At 36.0% G+C, this 27431-nt stretch overlaps 1 protein-coding gene across 1 annotated transcript in view; it reads left to right on the top strand.

Annotated features, from left to right (window-relative positions):
* The first annotated feature begins 10886 nt into the window (after positions 1 to 10886).
* The window catches only part of CNTNAP2 (contactin associated protein 2), a 1777718-nt gene continuing 1761173 nt past the window's right edge, over positions 10887 to 27431 (top strand). The window contains exon 1 of the mRNA XM_034648877.1: positions 10887 to 11899. Within this exon, the coding sequence (XP_034504768.1) occupies positions 11803 to 11899 (97 nt within the window). The 5' untranslated portion in view covers positions 10887 to 11802. The remainder of the gene's footprint in view (positions 11900 to 27431) is intronic.

Here is a 27431-nt window from a genome sequence, read left to right on the forward strand (position 1 = left end):
AAGAAAGAAAGAAAGAAAGAAAGAAAGAAAGAAAGAAAGAAGAAAGAAAGAAAGAGCCATCTTCATATGATTAATTCCCCTTGCTCTTTGAGTCTCAGCTAGAAAAACAAACAAACAAACAAACACACCTCCAGAAGAAGTCCTTATTAATCATTCAAACTATGGTAGGCCACCAGGCTCTGAATCACATTAATTTTAATTTAACCAATCATTTATCAGGGTGTTTATGCATAATCTTTGATCCCACCCCATTATGATGTAACATTATGATGTAACATCTTAATGGTTCTGTCCATTGCTCTATATTCAATACCTCAAACAATGCCTAACTCATGGAAGAAGGTCACTAAACCCCCGTGGAATGAAATGAATACATGAATGAATGAATGAATGAATGAATGAATCTTTGCATGAGATATTTGCATCACTTATTTTATCTGATATTATTTTTCCCAAACAGTTGAATGAAAATGAAAAATTGTGTTTCAAAATTGAAATGAGAGTCATTTTCAATGTATTTTATGAAATTATATGTAGATGTTCGTGTTGAAAAAAGGAAATGGGGCGCCTGTGTGGCGCAGTCCTTAAGCTTCTGCCTTCGGCTCAGGGCGTGATCCCGGAGTTCTGGGATTGAGCCTCACATCAGGCTCCTCGGCTGGGAGCCTGCTTCTTCCTCTCCCACTCCCCCTGCTTGTGTTCCCTCTCTTGCTGGCTGTCTCTCTGTCAAGTAAATAAAGAAAATCTTTAAAAAAAAAAAAAAGAAAAAAGGAAATAGCCTCCGTGTTCCCAGTTCTTAAAGACCCCAGATATTAACATTTAGTGATTAAAAAGTAGCGCCAGTTTTCTTAGTGACATTTTTCTATTCAGTAAATATTGTTATCTAAATAATAAGATTATTTTTTTTCACATTAATTAAATTAAATTTATTTTTACTTTGAATGTAAATAATGTGACATAAATATTTTTAGTTTTTCTGGTGTGGGGGGTTGTCATGCCAGAGATTATTCTCTGATGACACAGAGGAAACAAGAATTTGACAGAATAGTGGATTAATGATGCATTTTAGACTAATCATGCATTATTTTCTTTCCTTGGTGTTTTGAAATACCCATGTTCATTAGCCATCTTTCTTGTTGGAGCAAAGGAAGAATTACCTCTACTTTTTCCCCAAAAACCAATCTTTTTACTTTGCTCTTAATCTCTTACTCTGCCTACTATAGGACTATGAACCGTAAATTGCTTTTTTTTATATGTTTTAATTTTAGTTTTATTTTTTTCTTCCTCTGATTCCTTCTCTAAGGATACAAAAATCCTAAGTACTATTCAAAACTAATAATTTGGTGATTAACTTAAATATTAAAATCTTTGAAACCCTTCCTCTAATGTTTTAATAAACATTACATTAAAGTTATTCACAGAACTATGTGAAAATATACAATAGTACAAAGGGTTTAAGTAATATTTGGATTTAATGTCTTTCAGATTAGGTTTAAAATTAGTATTGTTATTTTGGGAATCCACCGTAACCAGTTTTAAAGTACATTTTTTTCCTTCACCCAGTTTTCGGCCATTGGTTTTATGTACTTGATGCTACAGACACATGGAATATGAGTGAATGCTCTGAATTTAGGAATGGAAATTTCAAGACTTAGACCTCTACCAACTATTTTATGCTCTGATGATATTTTGTTAACATGGTTTTGGTTTTTTATTATTGAGATTTATTTGAAAATGAGAACTGGAATATGGTCACCTTCTTTACATTTCTTCATGCTTTAAGCAATTCCTGGGTAATGGGGGAGGGCTGAAGCTAATCGTTCAGGTAATAGTCTTCAGCAGGGATATATAAGCAAAGAGTGTATGATGGCTGAGATCACCTGGGTAGCTTTCTTCTTCACTTTGCTTAGAGAAACTGTGTTGTAGTTATTTTTTCTTTCTGAAAATAAGGATCATACGCTATGTGATATTTGAACTCAAATAAGGGAGAAAGGATGTTTAGTTTCTCTCTATATTCTTTCAGGAGTAGTCTTGAGAAGATAATTAGTTTCTTAATTATCACAAAACAATATTATTAGGTCTTGAGTAACCTTCAAAAGCAGTGATTAGAGAAATAGAATTCAGTTGAGAAGCTAAAATTTGATAAATGAATTAACGAGAATTCTTTACACAGAGAAGTTTACACATAATGATCTATGAGGTAAATGCCTTAACTAAATATTTAGTATGAAAAGTCCTCACCAAATGGTAAGGGAAATTCAACTGCATTACTGATTTCCACCACTGAAGGCAGTTGACTTTGATTCAGGTTTGAAACTAGAGCTTAGTTTTATGAAATCCCATTTTAGTTTCAGATGGGCACTTTGGAAACATTCTAGCTGGAAGACTTATGAACTATATAAAAGCATGGGTTTTTGTGTATCTGTCATATCTTACGGTTCAAATCCCAGTTCATAGTCTAAGGGATGGTGCCAGTGCCATTCCTGGGACAAACCTATTACGTGCAACTTTTCTTTCTTTTTTTAAAGATTTTATTCATTTATTTGACAGAGAGAGAGAGAGAGCACAAACAGGGGAAGCTGCAGAGGGAGAGGGAGAAGCTCCCTGCTGAGCAAGGAGCCCCTTGCAGGCCTCCATTCCAGAACCCTGGGATCACGACCTGAACCAAAGGCAGACGCTTAACTGACTGATACACCAGCGCCCTGCAACTTCTCTTTCTTATTCACTTCTCCATTTGCTCTTATTGTATCTCTCTATGAGTCATAAATTCTAAGCAAATTCTGTTAAGGGATGTCACATTAGATGAGGAGGAAAGGATGGAACAGACGCAACGATGGTGACTTGGGAGAAAAGTTGGGCGGAGGAGCATGGGTCACAGACTAATTGCATACAACAGCTTTGGGGCTTATCAAACATATTTTTGATGTCACCAGACATCTTGTGACCAGAGCAGTTTAATTTTCTGTGTGTTCATCCTCCTCTTTAAGGAGGCACTCGATAATCATCAGAATTGACTATCTGAGCAAAGCTGATCATTTCCGGGTGAAGTTGATGATCTTAGCATGTTGTTACCTTATGATTCTTCCTATCATAATACCAGCATTCCCCGAAGAAGAACACTGAAAATGTCTTTACAGTTCCTTCACCCATAAAATCGAGAGAATTCTATTAAGCTAGATTTTTAAAAATATTTTATTTATTTGTTTATTTATTTGAGAGAGAAAGAGAGAGCACAAGCAGAGGGAGGGGCAGAGGGAGAAGGAAAGCAGGCTCCTTGCTGAGCAGGGAGCCTGATGTGGGGCTTGATCTCAGGAACCTGGGATCATGACCTGTGCTGAAGGAAGATGCTTAACCAACTGAGCCACCCAGGTGCCCCTATTAAGCTGTTTTGATTACATATGTGAACTAATAACTCTAATGACTTGGAATAAAAGCTACATTTTAATCAATCTGGAATACTGAGAGTCTGCTACATGTTAGTTTAAGTCATTCCCAACCCAATCCAACCCTTTCAGCATCTGGTGGAATGGAAGTAATGGGCTCTAGCAGAAGAGAAAACAGGAATGTCTCCTTTGAGTCCGTCTTTCTGGTTACTTATGCCAAAGTGAAAATGAACAACATTTCCACAGCACATGAATTTAAAAAGTAATATGATGAACAACTTCTTCTCGCTATTGCTATTTGAAATTGTAAAAATGACCAGTCACATTTCAAATGTGTTAAAAGTAAATGACAGTGGTTTTTACCCTCAAATTCCGTAACTGTGAAAAGTGTATTATACATTGAGAGTACTTTCATGTTGTCATATAAAATTACTGATTGTTTATTAAATTTAAAGTATATTTATAAAAATTCCACGTAAAATGAGAAAATGATAGCCTTATAAGAATTCAGCATATGTGTGTTTTGCCCTTCTCTTTTCCACACACACACTCGCAATTTAAATTACCTCAGGAAATAAAGGTTTTTCAGCTATTTTATTCTAGGTTCCCAACATGGAAATCTGTAAATGATTTTTATTCTCCACTAGCAATTTAAGAATGAGGAACAAAAGGATGAAGAACAAATATGAAAATAGCTAAGTTCATAACCTTTATAGTAACAACCAATTATTAGCCTAATGTCAGTGACTGGAACTCAAAATAAACCAGCATTGACTTCTGTATTTGGAATTTAGGAAAATGATATAAATTGAAAATATGAAAACTGGCATATCTATGATATGACTTGAAGTTGCTTGTGAAGGAGATAGAATCTTCCACAAGTGTCTACAACCATGGTTCCAAAGGGATATAAGCAGAAACAACACTAAATAGTCAAATAATTGTTTTCTACCACCTAGGACTACTTCTTGGTCCCTGGAATTGGATGACTCTGACAAAAAAAACAAACAAACAAACAAAAAAAAAACAAGAAAAAGAAAAAAAAACACATGGAATTATGACATAAATTAAAAGATGTGGCCTATCTTCAAGACCATCCACCATCCACCTGTGTGCATTTTGCCCCCAGACACAACCTTATTCCCATCAGTTCTCTTAAACGAGTAGAGAGTTGCCTTCCAAATTGTAAGCAACTTCAGTCTGCTGTNGGTAAGCAACTTTAGTCTGCTGTGTGGGCACTTAGGTATTTAGGAAGATGAACAGAAGATCAGGAAAAAGAAATTTAAAAGAATGTCACACTAACTCTGAAATCAGAAGAATTTTAATCTCATACCCTCAGTTACAGCACATGCAATTAAAATGAAGGATTGCATTATCATATTCGCGAATTATCAAAGATGGATTCAATTATGTCACTCTACCCAACATACCAAAGCAGGTATGTGTGCTAATATATATTTGGAATATTGTTAAACAAGAAATAACTGGAAAAACTATGTTCCCCCTCTCCTCATCCCTGACCAAATAATAATCAAGCAGAAAGTTCAATAGACCAAGAGATCATTAATTATTATATTATCACATGACCTATCCTGAGTATCATTAAACTATATGCCACAGACATTTGGATGTTAGTAGAATTGCTATGATAGAACTTTAATATTTATATATTCAAATAAAAACATTTTTAAAGGAAGAATTAACCATGCTTATACTGAAGCATGTAGTTAAAACCATCTCTAAAATTCAGTTTTATTTTTTTTTTATTTTTTTTATTTTTAAAGAATTTATTTATTTATTCGACAGAGATAGAGACAGCCAGCGAGAGAGGGAACACAAGCAGGGGGAGTGGGAGAGGAAGAAGCAGGCTCATAGTGGAAGAGCCTGATGTGGGGCTCGATCCCATAACGCCGGGATCACGCCCTGAGCCGAAGGCAGACGCTTAACCGCTGTGCCACCCAGGTGCCCCTAAAATTCAGTTTTAAATCATCATATGGAACAAACCGAAATAGAATTTATTCTTGGTTTTAGGTAAGTGATATAAAAGATAGCTATAGGTTCCATAATTTTCTTCAACTTTGAATAAGTTAAAGAGGACTTACCATTTCCTACTGCCTGATGAGGCAATGCATCCTTAAAGGAATTTAGGGACCCTATGAACTATGGAATCAAGCTTTAAATGTTTTGGCAGTAACCACACAATTTAGCTTAAACTATTTAGACAGTAATTATCACCTCCAAGCCTGCTCCACTCAGTACCTTCACCACTGCAAACTGAGGACATAAATAAACGGTAGAGAGATTTAAATCAACCCAGCTTCCTGAACAGAGTAAAAAGAATATTCTTAGCAATCTTTAGTTTCAAACCAGTAATGTCAACTCAGTGTGAACAATGAACATCTCTGTCCTTCTATTTGTTTGTTCTTAAAATGCCCAGATTCCCCAGTGCAAAATGTCCTATTTGCTGTATTATGGTCCCTGGTCTAACCTGGCCACTAGTTCAATCTAGTATCTGAATTGGATTTTGGATGCTACCTGATGACATTCAACTTTGTCAGTAGGTCTGGAATTATCAAATACTAGAAAATTTTGAGGATCTTAGTTTTGGAGCATTCGACATGAAGACATTGAGTATTATTACAGCATGTAAAGAAGTAATTTAACATGGAAACCATCTCCCAAATCAGGTTAAATGTGTATAATTTATATGCTACGTGGGGAGTTTTCTTAACCTCAATTTATCGTTGATGTTGTTGCTGCTACTGAAAAGTTGCATTTCTCATGATCCCCACTATTACCTTGTACTCACCAATCTGCTAAGTGTCTAGAAAGACTTCGGCAGTGAAGAAAGCGGGACCACCCAAGATCATTCTGGACTCCATGCCTCAGAAATGATTTCGTTCTTATCTGGACAGAGTGTGAAGCACTCTGGCTTGAGTATATGGTTCCTCCTTCACTGATACTGAAAGATTCTTGGTGAGAGGATTTTCTGTCCTTCAGGCAACTGGATATGTTATAGTAAATATTGGTCCAGAAAGATCTTGAGGATGAGACAGACTGAAAAACTTTGACTAACCTAGTGTGTGTGTTGGGGGGGGGGTCGCAGGCAGCCTGCAAATTCTTTAGCTGAACTGACTTTTTCCAAATTTCCTTTGACTCTCCCAGGAACCCCTCAAATATTTTTTGATAGGAGGTTTTTTTTAATCCAAAAATCTCCAAATGATCTTGGAATGGGAATATATTGAACCATGAATTGAAATTCTGGAACTCCAGTTTAGAATTTTGGTATATTTATTTATATCATCATCATCATCATCAATAATAATAATAATAATAATAAGGACACTTTTTATGTGCCAGATACATTGTGTTAATTATTTTTAATTCTCAAAATAATCTAATTGTATGGATGTAAATATTACTCTGATTTTATATATAAGAAAATTAAGGCATACAGAGAGAGTTGTAGAAAGCCAATACATACACTCCAGAGTTCTCAGTAATTCCTTGTCCAAAAGATAAATTTTACGTTTTTGAAGTTATGGCATTTTTTTGGAGACGCTCATTTGAAATTTTATTTTCCTTAATCTGTGAGATAAATAATGGGAGATTTTTGAAAATAATCACTATGTAAATTGTAGGTTAGATTTGTCAGAGCCAAAGATCAGCAATGACATGGAAAAAGGTAGGGTTTTTTTTGGTTTTGTTTTGTTTTTAAAGATTTTATTTATTTATTTGACAGAGAGAGAGACAGCCAGCGAGAGAGGGAACACAAGCAGGGGGATTGGGAGAGGAAGAAGCAGGCTCCCAGTGGAGCAGGGACTCCAATGCGGGTCTCGATCCCAGGACTCTGGGATCATGCCCTGAGCCGAAGACAGACGCTTAACATAGAAATTCTGGAAGAACAATTATTCTGACTTACGTGATTCATATGTATGCATGTTAGACTAAGTTAAAAGAAAGTTGTGTTTCCAGAAAGCGAAGAATGTAGTAAAGATGAAGACCAGGCTCCATGTTCTGAATATTACAAATTGTTTAGTTATCATCCTTCCAGTTTTCTAAACTTGATTATTCATTTCAATTCATTTCAGAATTACAATGCAATTCTGGTGCATTAAAGACCATCTTTTTCTAACTATACCCTTTCCATTAATGTTAAAAAATGTAAACATGAATTGTTTCTAAACAAATATCAATGGATTTAGTCCAAATAACACTAATTGCAGTGTATTTCTCTGAGAACTTTAAAGTAGATTGGGATTGTGGAAGTCGATTTTATTTTATGCCACCTTCTTCAGGCAGGTTTTCATACAATTAACATTTGATTATGATGCGAAGTATCTCACTGTGCCCAGGGTCAATTAGCATTGCCAAAAGCCAGACTCCAGGGGGGGTTTTCTCCACACCAGAGGCTTTCCCATTAGACTAAACTTCATTCTGTTCTATCCCACTAGAGAAAGCATCTCAGACAGATCCCATACATCCACAGAAACAGGTGCTAAGTTCTTCTTGGAGTGTGCAATCAGACTGGCAAGCATTTCTATTCTAGACACCTTTTTCCCCCTGAGGGAATTCACTGAAATCTAGGCACAGTTGATCAGCTTGCTTTCCAGAAGGAAATTCCACTCTAAGGACCTCACCTAGAGATACACCAATGTTTTTCTTCTTGAAAAGTCCTGAATTTTCTCAGTGCTTCATTCAATAGAGTTAGTCACTTCAAAATGTCATTAAAACCAAGATATTTTCACTCTTTTTGCTATTTCAGTTCCAAAATTTGGGGAGGACTTTTGAGACAATTTGCCATGCAACAGATTATTTGCAGATCTCTGGAATGATAATGATGGTGATAATATTTTTGTTTTTGATGATATTCATTTTTGAAGAATATATGAAGATACTAGAATGATCACCTACCTAGTCAACATTTATTTGAACACATGTTAGTGTCAAAGTGATGCAGATTTATTTTGATCTCTTTATTCCACCATTGGCCACCAACTCTGAGGTCAAAAGTGTTAGCCCTCTTGCACAGAGGTAAAATCCTAGTATGTAGCACAATGCCCAATTCAATAATAGGCAGATACTCAACAAATATTTGTGATATAAATGAATGATGAATATATTTCTGATGAAGCAATAACTGGTTCCCAAATATGGGGCCATTTTAACATTAAAAAAAAAGAGTCCAATAATTTCTGTTGAAGAAGAGGAAGTGAGCAGTAGGAAACAGGGAATGTCATCTATCCTTTATTTTATGTTACTGCACTTCTAAAATAATGTAATTTGCCCATCTTCTTTCCCTACCATGCTTTTGTTTTCTCTTTGTGTGCTTTTGGTCCACTTATTTTTACTATTCTCAAGCTTTGATTCACCTTATATCTAACCAAAGAAACATATTTCAGATCATCATAACCTATCTTCAATTACAGTATTTGTAAATACACTGTAACGCACACACTGATAATGGATCTTTGGAACAAGACAGGCCATGTTCACCATATCTAATAGCTCATGAAACTGTTGAGTCCCTTGATTGGCATAGCAGTTCATCTGGACCTTGAAGGCTGACCAGGCTTTAATAGTTTCTACCTTTTAACTAATAGTTATAATTGAATTTAAAATGAAGTTTAACTTTAATATGTAATGATGAAAATGATGGATTGGATAGGGAAAAATCTAGAATAGAATCTAGGGAATGTCTGACCCTGCAACTATTAAAGTCCTGTTTCTTTAAGTATACTGTGAATCCCAATGTGCGTACCTAATTACACATCTAAAACAAAGGTAGTTGCATTACGAAGCACGTGACATCATTTACTTTCAAACATGGCAAAGTGCATTGAAAACAGATGAAGGCAGGTTCTGAGCTCACTCTGGCATGAAGGAAGACTGTAGTACTTTACTATATAGCACAATGGCAATGCAGGGTGATTACATATATGTCATTAAAACACGGTTTGGTTTTGTTTGTTTTTACTCATTAAGAGAAATGATTACAAACTGGTCAGGATGCTTTTTGGAGGGAAAAAGCCGCCCTGCGGTATAAAATTTTCTGTTATGAAACAATTAAATAGACACTTAGTGCTGGCTCTTTTTGTTTGGCACCCTAAGAAATGGAATCAGTTCAACCTGTTTGAGAGAGATACCCATTGAAAGGCATCTATTGAGATATGGAAATGGTAACACTTTCAATTGTTTTCTCTTTTATTCTTTTATTAAAACACTTAAAACCACTCTAGTGGAGTTCAGTGCAATGGTTTAAAGAGATAAAATTTAAAAGCTGACTTCTGAAAAGTTGTGTTATCTCACAGTATTTTTTCCCCATGACTGGTTTCTTTGGGCTCTTGCAAATGGTTGATGACAGTTCTCTACCATAGAGTTTTTGCAAGTGTTCATTGACTTTTGACAGTCTGTGGGAATTCGAAGAGAAAAGGGGCATTTTATAACCCATAAGAATGCATTTACTGCTTTATTTTATAGGAGGTGAATTTTATAGCATGAGTATGCAGTGTTTCCCCTGTTAGTCATCCATGTGTTTCTTCATTTTCCAGATTGTACCCAATCTGCAGTTCTTACTAGCACAAAACGTCCCTTTAAATAAATAAGAAACAAAGCTCTAATAAAGAATGCTGAATCAGGCCCCTTACCACCATACTAATTATGCAGTGAACACACAGGACTGTTTACAGTGGGCCTTTCCACGACCTGACCATAACATTAAACTCAGACTCTATTCCAGGAGTAGGCAAGTCTCCATAAAAATTTTATTTATCTTGAAAGGCAAATGCATAACACTGGAAGACATGGTTACTCCTACTTTGCCCTCCCTAAACATCGTTAGATAGTTAGATGACTAATAATTCTTTACTGTGTCAGTAAAGTCAGTGAAAGGATTGTTTCTGCAGACAGATGAGAATCCAAGTATTTTATGTAGACTGGATGGAAGGAACCTGTATGGAGAGGTGTGAGCTGGGGGGCTGGGGGGTGGAGAGAGCTTGGGATTTATTATCGAAACTGTCTAAATGTGAAAAGAAAATCTGGGTCTCTCTAGATATTCGTAATTCTTAGTGCTTGCAATGCATCAGATATCCTGAAGTAGTTATCCGTATGCCTGTTTGTGTATTTCAGTTTTGTGTTTGTGTCTGTTTGTGAGCGTGTTTGCCTGAATGTAGTTTTCCTGGCAGCAGCGTGTGTTTTGTGTACGTGTGCATATGTACGAGTATGAATTAATTACATATTGAAAACATCTGCATTAGCGGCGTCCGCAGTCCCCACTGCTCCATCGGGATGTTCAGCTCCGTCACTTGGTGTTAGGACCACTCGGAAGACCTGCCTGTCGGACGCCTGATTGTGGTTCCCGGGGGGCCGGAGCGCCCAAAGCCTGTACCATCTCTATCTGAAGGGGAGGAGAGAAGGGAAAGAGGAGGCATCCGAGCGCAGGGGCTCGGTTTCCTGCACCTGGGTGGGGGGCGGCCGGGGTTGGAGCAGGGTTCCAAGATTACACTGCAAATCCCCAACTTCAGCACCGCCTCCCGCCTGGGAAGAGGCGCGCACCCCCTTGCTCCGCCCCCGCCCCAGCCGATGGACCCGGGCCCGTCGGTGCCTCCTGGCTCCGGCTTCCAGGAAGCGAGGGCAGGGCAGAAGGGTTCTGACAGCCGGAGGGGTACGGTAAGGAGGAGGTGGAGGAGGAGCCGGGGTGGGGACTGGAGGGGGCGAGGAGGGAGGGCTTCCCCGCCTCGCCCACCGCCGGGCTGTGCAGGCGCTGCTGGCGGCGGCGGCGTCTCCAGCTCTGTCTGCGGCCGCTGCTGCCGCTGTTGCTGCTCGGGAGCCGCGGAGATGCCGCCCCGCGCTGCGCCGCGCTGAGGCCGTGCGTGCGCCCGCCCGCCCGCGGGGCTGCGTGCTGCCTGCGCACCAGCTCTCGGTGTGAGCCGACAGGCGACTGGAAGCCCCTCCGAGTCACGCCGCCCGGCGGCGCGGGGAGCGCTCGCCCGCACTGCCACGGGCAGCACTGCCGTGCCCGGCGCTCTCCCTCTGCCTTTGCATCCCCCGCTCCTCTGATCTGCGTCCACGTCCTGTGGTGAATTTTTTTTTTCCCTCCCGAGAGAGAGAGGGCGGGGTAGGTCCCCTCCTCTGCTCCCCCTCCCTTTCCTTCTTGGTTTGAATTCTTCCCCCTGGCATTTCACTGGCTCCCGGAGCGAGAGGCAGGAGCCGCACGGAGGGAAGAGGAAGGCTGCGCCTCCCCCGCGGCTCCCAGCCCGGCAGAACTGGAGTCTGCAGGGGTGCGGGGAGCAGAGGACGCAGCGGGAGGGGCCCGGCTCTCTCCCGCGCTGAGGACAGCCCACCTCCCCGGGAGAAGCCCACGGAGAGACGCACGGCGTCTCGGCAACGAGCTTTCCGAGTCCCGCGAGCCGGCAAGCCGAGGATGGTGGTGGCTCCGCGAGCCGGCTGCGGGGCAGCGCTGTCGCTCTGGATTGTCAGCAGCCTCCTCTGCAGAGCCTGGACGGCCCCGGCCACGTCCCGTAAGTAGCCCCCCGCGAGCGCGCGCCGCGCTGGAGCAGTTTCAGTGCCGCATTGAGGGGCCACCCCGGGGTGGCAACTCGGAGGCGCCTTCGCAGTTCTGGCCCACGGTGTGTGCGGGTGTCTCCGCCGTCGCGCACTTACAGCCACTGCAGCACCGAAACTCCAAGCCCGGCGCTCCCGGTGGGGGGGTGGGGGGAGAGGGCTTTTGAGGCGAGTGATGTTTCTGGAAAGTTGTTCTTGGTCGTGGAGATGCTTGGTTAGCAGTCGGCGACTGCTTGGTTAGAGTGATGAGTGTGGATGACAGCTTCTCAGTTATTCTCACACTTCGGTGTGTTTGTGGTGGAGGGAGTTCATGGCATTTGGCTCAGGTAGGTCAGTGAAAGAAAAGTGAAGACTAGGGCAAAAATAAGTTTCTTATTTTTATTTATGATTTTAACTTAAATGAGCACAGATTTGGGGATGAAAGAGGAGCACATTTCAAGCAGTTTGGGCACGATGGACTTCTCTCACCCGCCACCCTTTGACCCTTTAGTACTTGCTTCTTGAAATGGAAGACAGTGAATGCAGTATTGTAACTGAAATTGCTTTAATTCTTTGACAGTTTGATATAATACAGTCTAGGGCTTGGGACAGGCAGGGCAAACCCTCAGTAATGTAGTAATGAACACATTTCTTAAGAGTTCTCAGGAAAACGATGCTGTTCAATATATTTAAGTCTTTGTGTTTTAGCAAGCTTTTTTAAAAAGAAAAGGTTGCTCAGGTTTTCCAGGGGTTAGCAAGAGTGTAAAGAAATAGAAGATTCTGGCCCATCTTCTGATTTGCTTTGGAAGTACACTGTGTGCATCTAGAGAGGAAATGCATAATCGCTTCTGTGGTTCAGAAAGAGTTAAACACTAGAGAGATTGCCTATGGGAATCTTAGGATAATATTCATAAGCACATAGTGCTTGTTGATGAGAATGAGTTACTTATTAAAGAAGAATCATGGAGATTTTAGTTTGAAAATAAATGTTTTCCATTTAGGAAAAAAAAAAAAGTTTAGTGTTTTCCAGAATTCATTGTATGTATAGTCCTATCTTTGTTTATGAGATCTTGGGATGCTTTGATGCATCTTAACTTATATGTTAATATTAATGTTCTTATTCCAAGGTGTAAATATTAATAAGAATAACCATTGAAAAAAGGACTTTATAAGTCATGCTAAAGAATCTAGTACAAAAAAAAATGTCATGTGATGAACCAGTATTACAGTTTTGACGTATTTTCCCAAGTTTTGTATTTGCTTCTCTTTTCTTGCAAGATGGGAAGTCACTAAGTGGCAGTTTGTAATGGACTTGAGAAAAATTTTATAGCTTTTTCACAAACGGATTGAACCTCGAAAAAGTGATTTGTTATTAATATATGTATGTTGATTTTATATATTTAAAGAGAAATTATGAAGGCACAATGCTCAGTATTAATATTTATGTAAATATGTAACTATATCCTGAGAAAAGTAATCTGATGAAATTTCAATTTCCGTTTCAAGATCTGGTCATATAGAACTAACTGCCACTTTTTTCAGAAATTAAATTCATTGTAAATTAAAATTAATTATATTCACTGTTTAAAGGCCTGCATATCCAGGATTTTTCTTGGGTTTTATATTGCATCTTTCTGTATACTCTAATTATAATGGATCCATCTGAAACATTTGCCGTGTATCAAGAATGAGTGGCATACATGCAGCCACTGGGTTAATGCAGTTTAAGAATAGAAAAGTTGTTTCAGAAATATATTCTTAGTTTTTACAACTTAGTTAGAATTTGGTGATGGGGAAGAGCAGAGAATATTACTTTTAAGATAGTTAATACTTATGTTTGATTAAGATTTATTTATTAGCTCTTATTCTTTATTGATTAAATACGTAAAATGGCTTAAGATGACTTTTTATTTCATTTGAATTTAAATTGTCTGACTAAAACCCCGTTTCCCTGCATCCTGAAATCAATGAAATATAAGAATGATGTAGACTTTATTGATTAGAATAAGCTTCACATATTCAGTGCTTTAAAATTAAATTAGAATTTTATACTTAATGAAAATGTTTATATTATATTCAACTCTGAAAAAAAATGATAGTTATATTCTTAATACTGAAAACACTCAAAAGGAGAAAAAAAAGGTAACTACATGAATCTAAGATAATGAACAACTCAACCAGGAGAGGTCATCACAAGACAAAAAGTAGCATGAAAATCTAAAAGTAATGTTTTTATTGGTACTCATTTTAAAAAAATATGATGACTATGGTAAAACTTTCTGTCCCTAGGTAACTTTTTAAGGTATTGGATATTTCTAGAAGATGCAGTTAATATTTTTCATTTGATAACAGTACCATTTTAAAATATATTTGCTTCTGGCTTCTTTCTTTTTCTCTGTTATTGAAATGTATATAAAAATGGTGTTACTGCTAATAGTATGTTTTTTACAACTGGAGTAAAACTAAAGAAGCTCATTTCTGGGATTAAGTAGAAATAGAATCTAATTGCCTGAGTGCAGATGAGCTGCTGCCGAGCTGGTGGAATCATATAACCTCCCTTCTTGTAAATACATACATACAGGACGCATATGTAAAGTTTAAGTAGGAGATTTTACTCTTAGGGGAATTGCTCTTATTTGAACATGTTTGAAAGTCACGGACAGTACAGTTCTTAATGATGAAGAGTTTGAGCTGGCATTTAATTAATTTAACTTATTTTTGAAGTATACTAAATTTTGACTTAAGCAGTGCTTTCTGATAAAGTTCACTTTACATTATTTTGTATTATTTTGTATACCCATTAAACTATAATTTCACTGTCACATTTGAGAAATATTTTCAACTGATACTTTCTAACATTTTTTATATATATAAGCATATATAAACACAAATGTATATAAATATACACACATATATATTTGGTAAAATCCTTTAAATACATGTTACATAAGGTATAGATACATATTATTGTTTAATATAGTGTATACATTATATATTTATTACATGCAATGTATGCATACATTTATGTATTTTCTAATGTGTCTTTCAAGGAGTTAAAGCAGCTTACAATTTTATAGATAGGTCTTTTTCATGTGCTATTATTTCAAGTAACTAATGCAACAATATCAAAACAATAGTATATTGATCTATTTCTTCTCCAGTCCTTATACTCTAAAACATTAGAGGTAGTACATTATTTACTTAAGTAAATTATTACTTAATAATTTCATTCTAAGTGCTGATATTCAGGGAACAGGAATTTTTGCCAAAATTTTCTCCATTAACATTGATATATGGCAAAATTGGCCAAAAAAAGGAATCCTCAAATTCAATTTAGGTTTTTATTAACTTTTATACAGTTATAAACATACAACATACCATTTTGAGATAAGTAACATCTTTGCTGTTCGATGTACATTATATTTTTAAAATCACATTTCTAATTTTTTTTCTATTCTAATTTGGAGGATTTTTCAAGTTCTATAACTTCTTTAAGATTTTAAATCACTTGTCTTAATTATAAATTCTTCCAGAGTAAATCTTAATAAGTCTTTAAAAGTGAGCTAATAAGCCTTCTTGTCTGATGTAAACATAAAGGGAATTTGATATACACCTGCTTGTCTTGCTACTCTTTTTAAGATTTTAAAAGATATTTGCTGAAAATAATGCATAGAATAAGGAGAGATTCTAGGCTCAGAAATTCTTAACTCATCATATCTAGTGTATGATTATCTTAAGAGTATTAAACTTCTTCATGTTTGTGTGGTGACTGATGTTGATGGGATGAAGAAATAAAACATGTAATTTCAAAATTTTCCTTTATCTAATTGACTTAAGAAGTGCTTTCTTTTGTCATTTATTGCTACTTGCAAAGTTAAAGAACAGAGTACATAATTTAAATCTGAAAACTACAATGTTATGGAGATAAAGCAAAGTCATATTTCTATGTATATCGGTATCTGAAATTGAATGTTGTCAGTATTTCTAGAGAAATACATATCTTAAGTAGCTCTTAGCAAAATAAGACATTTTTATAATCATCTAATATCTGGCCATTGGAAGAAATTATGTGGGTTTTTTTGGTCATTTTAATATGTACAAATAATGATGAAATGATCTTCAAATAGAGAACATTCCAAATGAGAAACTTAAAAGAGAATCTGAACAGAATGATAAGTTCAAATATTGGATCCCCCCATCTCCTGGGGTCTGTAGAACTTGTATGTTGTTGTTCTGACCAACTAAAGATGTCGGGACATTGAGGTGTTAATCTTTCTCCCTCCTAATGTTTCCTTTTACGTGGAGCGAAGTCCACTTGTAACATTTTTAGCCTCTATCTCTGCAGTTCACTCATTTCTTCTGTGTAAAGTGGAGGGACTTACCTGCCAGGTGACTTTGGGTTAAGGACCTAGCATAGCTGAGCCCCTCTTCTTCCTTCTGAGCTACCTGCAAAAGGTATAGATTCTAAACATGTAAGAGTAGGCTGTGCCTCTGCCTTAATGTGTGTGATAAATGAAAAGCCTAAAGTGTTTCGGTTCTTCCTGTGGCTAGAAAGTTTAATTGCAGAATTAAGGTTAATGCATCCCATTGTTGCCACTCAGCTAAGCCCTATTCAGCAATTATTGTGTAAAGGGTGATACTTGCTCTCCACCTGTGACTCCTATTCTAATCTAGAACTCAGACAGAAAAGACAGCGCTATTTATTGTACCCTGTCAAACCCAAAGGTATTAAAATGCCAGTAATAAGCTTATTTAGTATTGAACTAAATGAGCATGAGAATATTTTTGCATGTTTTAAAAACCAGCAATGAAATAAGACTCACTTTTCCCTTTGATGTTAAGTCGGAGAGTTGTACTTATTTTAACTATGACCTCCTAGAGCCCCCCTTTCGTTCACTCACTCATTCGTATTTCTATTATTAGTGATATTTATTTTAGAAAGACATTTGGCATACCATTTCTTTACGTATGGTCAATATCATTACCATTTAAAACACATCTTGTTTATTAAGGACTTCAGTGGCTACACATTCAACTGAATCTTACCTATTTATCAGGTGAATTTGACATGCCTTGAGTTGGTAGCTACTTTATGTCCATGTTCCTTCTGCACAATCATGAAGAGTTAGTTGACATTTGGGTCAGTTATTCTTAAAAAAAAAAAAAAAAGGAGTCATTTGCACTTTGAAAACAAAGTTGATAATTTTCCTCAATTGTAAATTTTGATAAAAAGGTTTAATTCATTTTGGGGGTAGACTATTCATAATAACAGCTTGAAGTAGCTGATTTTTTTATAGCTCTCCAGATTTTAAAACCTCCCATGATAGTAGGAAATCTGGAAATAAAGATGTATTCATTGGCTCTGAGTTTGCTTGCTGAAGATATCATATTTTTGGTATACAGTAAAAGTGCTGAAGGAGTACAGAAGAGCTCCTAAGGGCCATATTCTACATTTTAGTTATGATTTAAGTTTGTTTGAAATATTCTCATAATCATGCATAGTAATATATTCTTTAATGTTTTCGTGTTTAGGAAGGAGGTAAAACCAGTTTCTGGGAATACTTTTACAAGGAAAAATTATCTCCAAACATATATAAGGTTCTCCTTCCCTTTTCAAATACATTCACCCCCTGCTTCTTTTGCACTGGAATGGTGGTCTTAGTGGTCTGGGAATATGAGTTATGGAAAATGGCAGTGGAGATGCGACCTTCACACTGTTAGGTTCCCTAAATCTGTGTTGTGTGCTGCATCTACACTGGAATCAAGTTATATAAAATTCAATTCAATTCAGGAGAGATTTGCTCACTTCTATGTGTTAGATGTCATGTCAAAAAAGTATGTAAAAAGAAAAATTCTGCCTTGACTCCTAATTTTCTACTAACTACTATTACGATGTCAGCTATGTCATTCAATTATAATATTCTTTCAAAGGAATACATGGAAAAAGTAAATACATACATGCTGAATTAATAAAACAGCTTATTATGTGGTGAAATACCATGATATGCCAAAGGAAATAATACATTTATCACTAAGAATATTCTCATAAAGTAGAAGGTGCTTGTTGTTACTTATAAATCATATGGACTCAAATGGTTATGTTGAATTTCCATAAAACATATGTTGATTAAATTGCATTGCTCTGTTAACTCCTATTACTAGGTAGCCATCTTTTAATGAGAATCAAATTATTAAGCAACCTTATAAGCAAAAATTTACCTTCATATACTTTATATATTTTTTTAGATATTGGGCAAAATATGTGAACAGGAGAACTACATGAAAAAATTTCAGCCTAATTATGTCACATGGCAAAAAGCATATTTTAAGAGTATCATTTATTTAAAAGTTTTTGGTTACACATAAAAAGTGGTCTATTCTGCATTAAATTACTTAATTGCTAATAAATTTTAGCTCAAAATTTATAGATTTATATAACATATATGAAACATTTTTGGTTGAACCAAAAATTAATATGTCTGGAAAATCATGTGTGAATATCAATTTTTCTCAGGTGATTAAATGAATATGCTATTAGGTTAATGATTTTAATGTCAACTGATCTAAAAACATATGATCCCTTTTTTTTTTTTTCTGTGTGCCTAGAGGCAAAATATCAAGGCAAATGTTAATCTATCATGGCATTTTTTCTCAGTGAGTCTGAATATGGCCATAAAATCATATCTTCCTCAACACAATGTGCCAGGTAACTGTGAATATCTCATGAGATTTGATCTATTAAATAAAACTTGATTTTATACTCATATATGTATCATCACCAGAAGTTTTCAGCTAACTTTTGTTAGTGCTAAAACACACTCTTCACTTAAATCACTTGATTAATATTCAGTATTCTCATATGAAAAGAATACTTAGGAGAATTTATACCTGCCTCACAGTAGAATTTTTTGAGATGAAATTTCCAAAAATAAAATTTCATCAAGCCTCATGTGCGTCTGTAGTATATGTGAATTTTATTCAGATACCTTAACCTAAGCTTGTGTCTCATGACTAGTTTAAAGCAGGTGCTAGTATTGTGTCTTATGTTTTTTTGGCTGTCTGGAGTACAGGATTAAGAATAACCATTTTACTTTATCAGTTGACAAGCATAATACTGTGTCCAAGGATATCAATGTGCCATATTGGGTATTTACATTACTTCTGCTATTAAGAATGCAAAAATAAACAGCTTCATTCAGATATTTATATACTGTTGCATTCATTTGTGTGGAATCTATGTCAGAGACTGGGATCAAAGAGTCTATATATCTTTTTCTTTAATGAACATTTCCTGACTGTGCTCCATAAATTTGTTATAACTCATGTATTCACCACCAATGAATGAGCTTCCTCTTCTAGCACTCCTGGCATCAATAGACATTATTATACTTTAACAATTTTTTGCCCATTGATATGAGCGGTGTTTGTTGAGTGTTGACTTGAGGTCAGGCTCTACTCTTTAGATGCATTAACTCTTTTAGTCCNACCCCTATATATCTTTTCTTTAATGAACATTTCCTGACTGTGCTCCATAAATTTGTTATAACTCATGTATTCACCACCAATGAATGAGCTTCCTCTTCTAGCACTCCTGGCATCAATAGACATTATTATACTTTAACAATTTTTTGCCCATTGATATGAGCGGTGTTTGTTGAGTGTTGACTTGAGGTCAGGCTCTACTCTTTAGATGCATTAACTCTTTTAGTCCTTAGAACAGGGCTCCAATTGGCAGATAAGAAAAGTGGGCAGACGGAAAAGTTAAGCAATTTCCCAGGCCGCCTGTACGATCTATCCCTACAGTTTGTGCTCTTGCGCATGGCGCCGCAGGCTGAGTGAGAAATACGGTGCCATTGATTTCCAGTTCTCTGACAAATACTGAGTTGCAGCTTGCATCTAGGCAACATTTTAAGGTTAATTAACTGCTTGTGTAAGAAAAAGTGGTTATCGTAATGTTTCTCTTTCAATGATAATAACATTAAATAATAATACAGACGATATCATTTATGTTCTTCCTTGTCATAATAAAGTGATTTTACAACGTAATTCTGTCTTTTGGGTACCGTTAGTGTAATTAATAGTCACGTAGTGAAAATATTTATTTAAAGCTATGTAAAATATTTGTTGAAATGCTTTGTCAGATATGAATAGAAGTTTTTTAAAACTGGTTCTGAGGAAATTTTGCTGTCTGTATGCAGAAGCATAAATATTATTGCCATTACTAAGTTTAAATGATGATACCTGTGTAATCTATAACCATTGGTNAATTCTGTCTTTTGGGTACCGTTAGTGTAATTAATAGTCACGTAGTGAAAATATTTATTTAAAGCTATGTAAAATATTTGTTGAAATGCTTTGTCAGATATGAATAGAAGTTTTTTAAAACTGGTTCTGAGGAAATTTTGCTGTCTGTATGCAGAAGCATAAATATTATTGCCATTACTAAGTTTAAATGATGATACCTGTGTAATCTATAACCATTGGTTTTGTATCAGTTTCATATAATGTCTAAACCATATAGCTTTTCTTGAGAGTCTTGTTAAAGAGGAACACTTTGACTTTAACAGCAGTGGGAAAATATTTGTCTCAAAAATATTTGTCATTTCTAATACTTAAATATTTTTTATATCTATTCCCTGCTCTCATTCCCATCACCACAGCGCTTGTGAAGATTTTTACCATTTCCTCCAGATATGAAGTTAATAACCTCCCAGAATGCCTCCTTGCTTCCAGTCGTTCTCTTCTAGTTGACCATCAATGACACACATCTTGTCATGGTAGCCCACTTCCTTGGTTCTTGCCTGTCCCTTTGATGTGATCTCCCCTGTCCCACCATGTGCATGCCGTGACCTCACCAGATGGAAACCCTGGCAGTTCCTTCTGCACAACACGCTCTTCCCAGTCATGTTTCTCTTATGTCTCCTCACTTCCATTCTCTCTTTCTGGAGCACCTTTTCCTATTTCATCTATGCTGATTTAGAGGAAACTCATTTATGGTCCAAACCTCAGAACTCTGGAGCACATTGGAGATGCCATCACCTCCATTTGATGATTTAGTCTCATCACAGGTAAAATTCTAGGAAAATAATAAGCAAAAAAATTTTTTTTGCTCTCTGGACTGATGAGGAGTCATGACAAATAATGCAAGTCATCTTCAATTATCTGATGGTAGATGAGAAATTATCCCAAATTAGTAACAACAGAAGAAAGGCAAGAAATCTATTTTGAAAGGATAAAACACAGATACTCACCATCATTTATACATGAATATTAATCGATTGTTTCAAGGGAAATAATGAAGCTGTGCTGTGAAAGCTCTATAATTCTCCAGCCTTTTTCCTGCATGGCTCTATTTTGCAGCATTTTCTATACTTCACTTAAGCCGTATCATTGGTCAGACTCCTTAGAAGCCAAGCCTGACTGCCCTTTTCAAAACACGTTGTTTCAAAGAAATACCTGTAATCTGCATGCAAATCAAAGACAGATGTCAACAAAATAATTATTGTGCCTAACAGGTACTTGAAATAGAGTGCTTAAGATGTCAAAAAATCTTGTAAATGATAGAGGTAGTTGCAGAGAAAGTTGATAATTATACATATTTAGTGTATAATCTTAGCATATTAGTTGATTTTGTCAAAGTTGGTATGGAACGTCAGTGAATTTCATTTTGATATTTAATATAACAAAAATATCCTTTGATAAGTACAAAAATAGGCACTTATATTTTGTTTATACTTTAACTCTCTTCATCCCTACATTGGAAACTTTGTTCATGCTGTACCTCAACTTTAAAAGATCCCCCAGCCTATGAGATCCTCGCCTTTTCAAAGCCCGCCATTCCTGTGAAGGCTGTTCCCAATTTTATATCCTTTACAGTGACTCCCCCTAGCTTTGCCTATTGATAACAGAAGTTACTCCCTTTTCTCTTACCCCCATGGTCACAGTGTACATTTTATACTTAGGTTAACAGCTATAAAGGTGTGGTTGTATTAAAGAAACTAGACTTCAGTAATCAGCTTTTCTTGTACCAGGCACTGTACTAGTTACATTGAATTTATTATATAAGATTAGTCAGTTACCCCTCTCCTAGAAAACTCAAAGCATAAGGATGCTCAAAAAATTGAAAGCTCACTGGTTTCGTTTTTTATATAGTTCTTACTTTTATCAAGTTCTACTGACACAAAATCTACATCCTCATAAATTCTGGCCATTAGCAGTAGTTGGGCTTTTAAGGCAATAAAAGCTCAATATTTACCTGATATTCTACTGCCATAAAATATTTGAAGACAGATATCATAGTATGATTAAATATAATTTTAATATTTAGTCACTGTTTTTATAGATGGCTAATTAATATGTCAAAGATGAATGCATCCATTAAGAGAAAAGACTGAACATGAGCAGCATTAAATAAATACAATCTAACTGAATTGAAATTGATTAGCTCTGTAAGATCTGTATATAAATTGTGCATATAGCTAGGTTGTAGCAAAACGTACATCTTTTCTTAGTTGTATTTTTATAGCTAAAAGCTATAAATCAGAAGTAATCAGAAGTAATATGTTTTTAATAGAATATTAGTTATAATAAGGTTTGTCTGTTAAGTAGGAATCATCATATTATAAGAATACTGCCTTAAAACTGACGTGTCTGTATGAATCAAAACAAAAATGATTATTTCAGAGGACTATCATTCAAAAGGAATGGGGCTATTAAAGTTATTTTAAAGGTTAGTTTAAAACTAACCTTTCTGTTCTTTGCCCAAAGTATATTAGGAAAGTATTACTGCAATTTGATTAGCTTTCATATCGTGAAAAACGTGGCTTCATGTTATATAATTACTGTATACGATGATCTGAGGCATTTTAGTTTTACAAAGATTATGTAATCACCCAACATATAAATTTTGGAATTTAAAATGTGTTGTTCCTGCACATTTTTAGATTATACATGGTAAAATTAGAGTAACATATCCACTTTTAAAAAGAGATTTTAGAATCTTGTAAATAAAAATGACATTGTTCTTTTATCAAATTGGCGCCTGTAGAGCTTTTTGTAAAAGGCTTTCAGATCTGCTGTTTGTTCATTTATATGTCTATAATTACAATATTTAGAGCATCTCACACTGTTTGTTTCTACATAGTGAACTTTCAAATGACAAGTGCACCAATGCCAAAGACAAACCATGTCAAGCGACAGAGGTTTCTGGCTTCCTGGTTGACAACAGTTGTGACAACAGTCGCCTAAGAAATTGTTAAAGATGGACTGCTCACAAGTGTACTAAAGATCAGTATGTTTGGGAAAAATCAGTGACCTAGGTCTGGAGCTAAAATGATTTCTCATTATTTTATTTACCGTACCCTTCTATGCTTCCACATAACACATTCAGTTTTCAAAATTTTAGTAGGAAAAAACTGCCATTTAATAATGTGCTTCTGTAAGTCCCACATCCGCCACAAGGTCCCTTAACTCTTATTTCAAAATTATTTTAAGTGTACTATTTCACTCTAGTACGTTACCTCAAATCACCCTTTTATTTATTAGGCATGTTAAAATTTAAATTAAAATTATAAATCATCTTCGTTGGTCCAGAAGTAAATTTATCAGCGGGTGATTAAGGTCCTTCCCATTATGACATTTTAGCTGGAATGTAAAGGATAAGAAAGAAGTAGCCAAGAAAAGAGAAGGGGGGGAATGTTCCAACCAGAAGGTGACAGCTTTGCAATTCCGACATTGGCTAAGTTTTGACTTCACTCTGCTGATGAGGTATTAGGTGGTTTTGGAATAAGTCTTTTCTAAAACATGTAGTGAAAAGAAAGTTTTGGAAGAGTAAATGGCACTGCTTAATAGTTTATCAGCAAATAGAAAATAAATCTTTTATCGGTTGAGAATATAGACAATAAGTATTTATTATCTTTAAACACAGAATAATTTATGTTTTACCAGTTTTGTTAAAAATAAGCACTGAGGAAACCTTGCATTCCATGGATGAGCTTTACTATGCAGCAAGTTGTCTAGAATAAAAGGTATCTAAATTGCTGCACAAAGGCACAGCATTGATTTGGATGTAGGGTGGGGTTAAGTTTTTCCTAAAAATTGCTATTTTACAGTCTTTAACAGATTTTGGAAAATTTTATTTGTTTCCATTTTGCTTTGTTTTGTTTCGGTGTAGGTGTCTTTGATCGTATGAACTAAAAGTAGTTGTAGTCCATTTTGGTTCCAGAATACTATATGCGAGGGTTTTACGCGTATGTCTATTTATTATCTGTGGCAGGATGTGTCTAGTTTCAAAGCCCATCTCCATAAACGTGTGAAATAAATAGTTCTTTACTATGACTGGGCATCCCATCCTAGAAGCTCCTGAATAAAGACCGCTGTAATCTGATGTTCTATAGTCATTACTGAAAGTTAGTTTTATACCGATTACCTGCTGAAATGTATTGACATTCATTTGCTTAAAGTATTAATGATTTTTAAAAAGAATCTATGTATTCTTTTGGACAAATACCTTGTAGTGCTTATGAGCGGAGACTTTGTGTCAAAAAGACTGGGTGTGGTTGTTGGCTCTGTTCCTCAGTGACCTTGGGCAAATTATCTAAGCTTTTGAGACCAGTATTGTAATATGCAATATGATGAAATCACAGTACCTATATGGAAGGCTTGGCATGAGGATTAAATACAGACTGTGCAATGACTGCCACATGATGGTAGACTAACTTTAGTTAATTAATTAATTTAGTTAATTTAATCTGGGGGGTAATTTTTGAATGCATTAAATATTTATTGTACAGATCTATGAATATAATACTAGATAGAGTCAATAAATAATACAAAATCATTTGTAATTGCTTCAGACATTTTTTTTTAAGTTTAAAATTTTAATTCCAGTATAGTTAACATACAGTGTTGGCATGCTTGGGTGACTCAGTCGGTTAAGCGTCTGCCTTTGGCTCAGGTCATGATCTCAGGATCCTGGGACAGAGTCCTGCATCAGGTTCCTTGCTCAGTGGGGAGCCTGCTTCTCCCTCAGCCTGCTGCTCCCCCAGCTTGTGCTCTCTCTCTCTTTCTCTGACAAATAAATAAATAAAATCTTTTTTAAAAATTAAAAAAACACCCACATACAGTGTTATATTAGTTTCAGATGTGCAACATAGTGATTCAGCAGTTCTATACATTACTCAGTGCTCATCACGATAAGTTTACTCTTAATCCCCATCACTTCTTTTACCCATTCCACCCACTCACCTCCCCTCTGGTAACCATGAGCTTGTTTTCTACAGTTAAGAGTCTGTGTCTTGGTTTGTCTCTCTCCCTCATTTTTATTCCTTTGTTCATTTGTTCTCTTCCTTAAATTCCACATACGAGTGAAATCATATGGTATTTGTCTTTCTCTGGCTGACCTGTTTGGCTTAGCATAATACTCTGTCGCTCCATCCATGGTACCGCAAATTGCAAGATTTCATTCTTTTCTATGGCAGAATAATATTCCTGTGTGTGTGTGTTTGTACACACATAGCACTTCTTTTCCATTCATCTGTTGATGGACACTTTGGCTGCTTCCTTAATTCGGCTATTGTAAATAAAGCTGCAGTTAACATGGGAGTGCATATAGCCTTTCAAATTAGTGTTGTATATTCTTTGGGTAAATACCCAGTAGTGTGATTATTGGATCATAGGGTAGCTCTATTTTTAACTTTTTGAGGAACCTCCATACTGTTCTCTAGAGTGGCTGTACCAGTTTGCATTCCCAGTGCAAGAGGGTTCCTTTTTCTCCACATCCTTGCCAACACTTATTATTTCTTCTGTTGTTGACTTTAGCCATTCTGACATGTGTGAGGTGATAGCTCATTGTACTTTTGATTTCCATTTCCTGGATGATAAGTGATGTTGAGCATCTTTTCATGTGTCTCTGGGCCATCTGGATGTCTTCTTTGGAGAAATATCTGTTCATGTCTCAGACATTTATTTTATAATGTATTTGGGAAGCTGAGATTTACATTTGGAACAATTAGCAAAGATAAGACCGGAATATTATCTAATTTCCACATAATACACATGTAAATGGTCAAAAAAAGAGCTAATGATATAGTTCAAATGTATTAAGACTTAATTGAAGGAAGTAATGTATATGTACTCTATATTAACTTAGAATTTTTTTGTTAATGTTTAACAATGTATATACAACGCTGTATTCTATACAGAAAGATGCTAATATTTAAGTCATTTATTTTAAAAGTATATTAATGTTAAAAAGTGTGGCAAAGTTATTAGAACAGTATAAAATAATTTATTTAGTGGAGCCTCTCTTACTATATAATAGGTATTCAATTACCTCACAAATGTTTCTGGAAAACCACAACATTTGCAAATTAGAGAGCTCGTGGGCATGAGGAACATTTCCAAAAGCGTAAACATTTTTACTTTTAACTTTTCAGCCATATGTGCAGATGGTATAAAGCTTGTTTTCTGAAATATGATGGAAAATATAAAAAGCAATTTGACAATTTTTTTCAGTTTTGAGTTTGACTATCCAAATAACTGGAAAGCTGGGAAATCAAACAATGAATATTATTTTAAGTCCCCGAAAATCAGTGCCCAGGATTGTTGGGGGTTCAGCTGAAAATGTTTATAAACTTTTTTTCATTTTATTAATGAAAATATTTGAGTGTCTGTTAAAAATAGATCACTGCGGTAAGCTCTGATGATTATCAAAACTTTGAACACAGGGTCTCTGTCCTAAAGAGTTTTATAATCCCTAAGAAGGTTGAAAATATTTATAATGTAAATTTTAATATAAGCAACTTTACCTATAATAAAAGCTATGTGATTTCTATGCAAAGAAGGCCCACGCAAAATTAGCAGTTACATTTTGCTACATAGATAATGAAAGTATGAATTGTAAATGATAGGATCATAAAAATGATGAAGAAAGTTGGTCACTGGAAAACTATATTCTGAAACATATTCTAGGGCCCTCTCAATGGTTCCTAGTGAATTCTTGTTGTTCTATATTCTGGGGCTCAAAAGATCCCTCAGACTCATGTATTAGACCATGACTGGTCCCTGCTTTGCAGCCAGACTGAGTTGGTCAAAGTGACTTTATTTCTCAGTTCCTGTCTGTGATTGGTAAAGTATGTGTATTATTTATTGTCACAATTTCCGAATTCCTGGCCATGAAAACTTAAACACTCAGGGTAAGTCAGTGAATTTGCAAAGCATTTATTTCTTCCCCTCCTGAAATTTTGAATATTCTTTTCAGTAAAGGGAGAAGGACTTAAACTTTCACTTTTTCTAAAAGTCTTTCACTTTAGAAAACCTTTTTTTTTTTAAAAGAATCTCCTCTCACAGTTTACCATGCCATAATTTTCTTTTCTTTTTTTTTTTTAAGATATTATTTATTTATTCGACAGAAATAGAGACAGCCAGAAAGAGAGGGAACACAAGCAGGGGGAGTGGGAGAGGAAGAAGCAGGCTCATAGAGGAGGAGCCTGATGTGGGGCTCGATCCGAG

The sequence above is a fragment of the Ailuropoda melanoleuca genome, chromosome 1 (genome assembly GCF_002007445.2).
Source record: "Ailuropoda melanoleuca isolate Jingjing chromosome 1, ASM200744v2, whole genome shotgun sequence".
In the NCBI taxonomy this organism is placed as follows: Eukaryota; Metazoa; Chordata; class Mammalia; order Carnivora; family Ursidae; genus Ailuropoda; species Ailuropoda melanoleuca.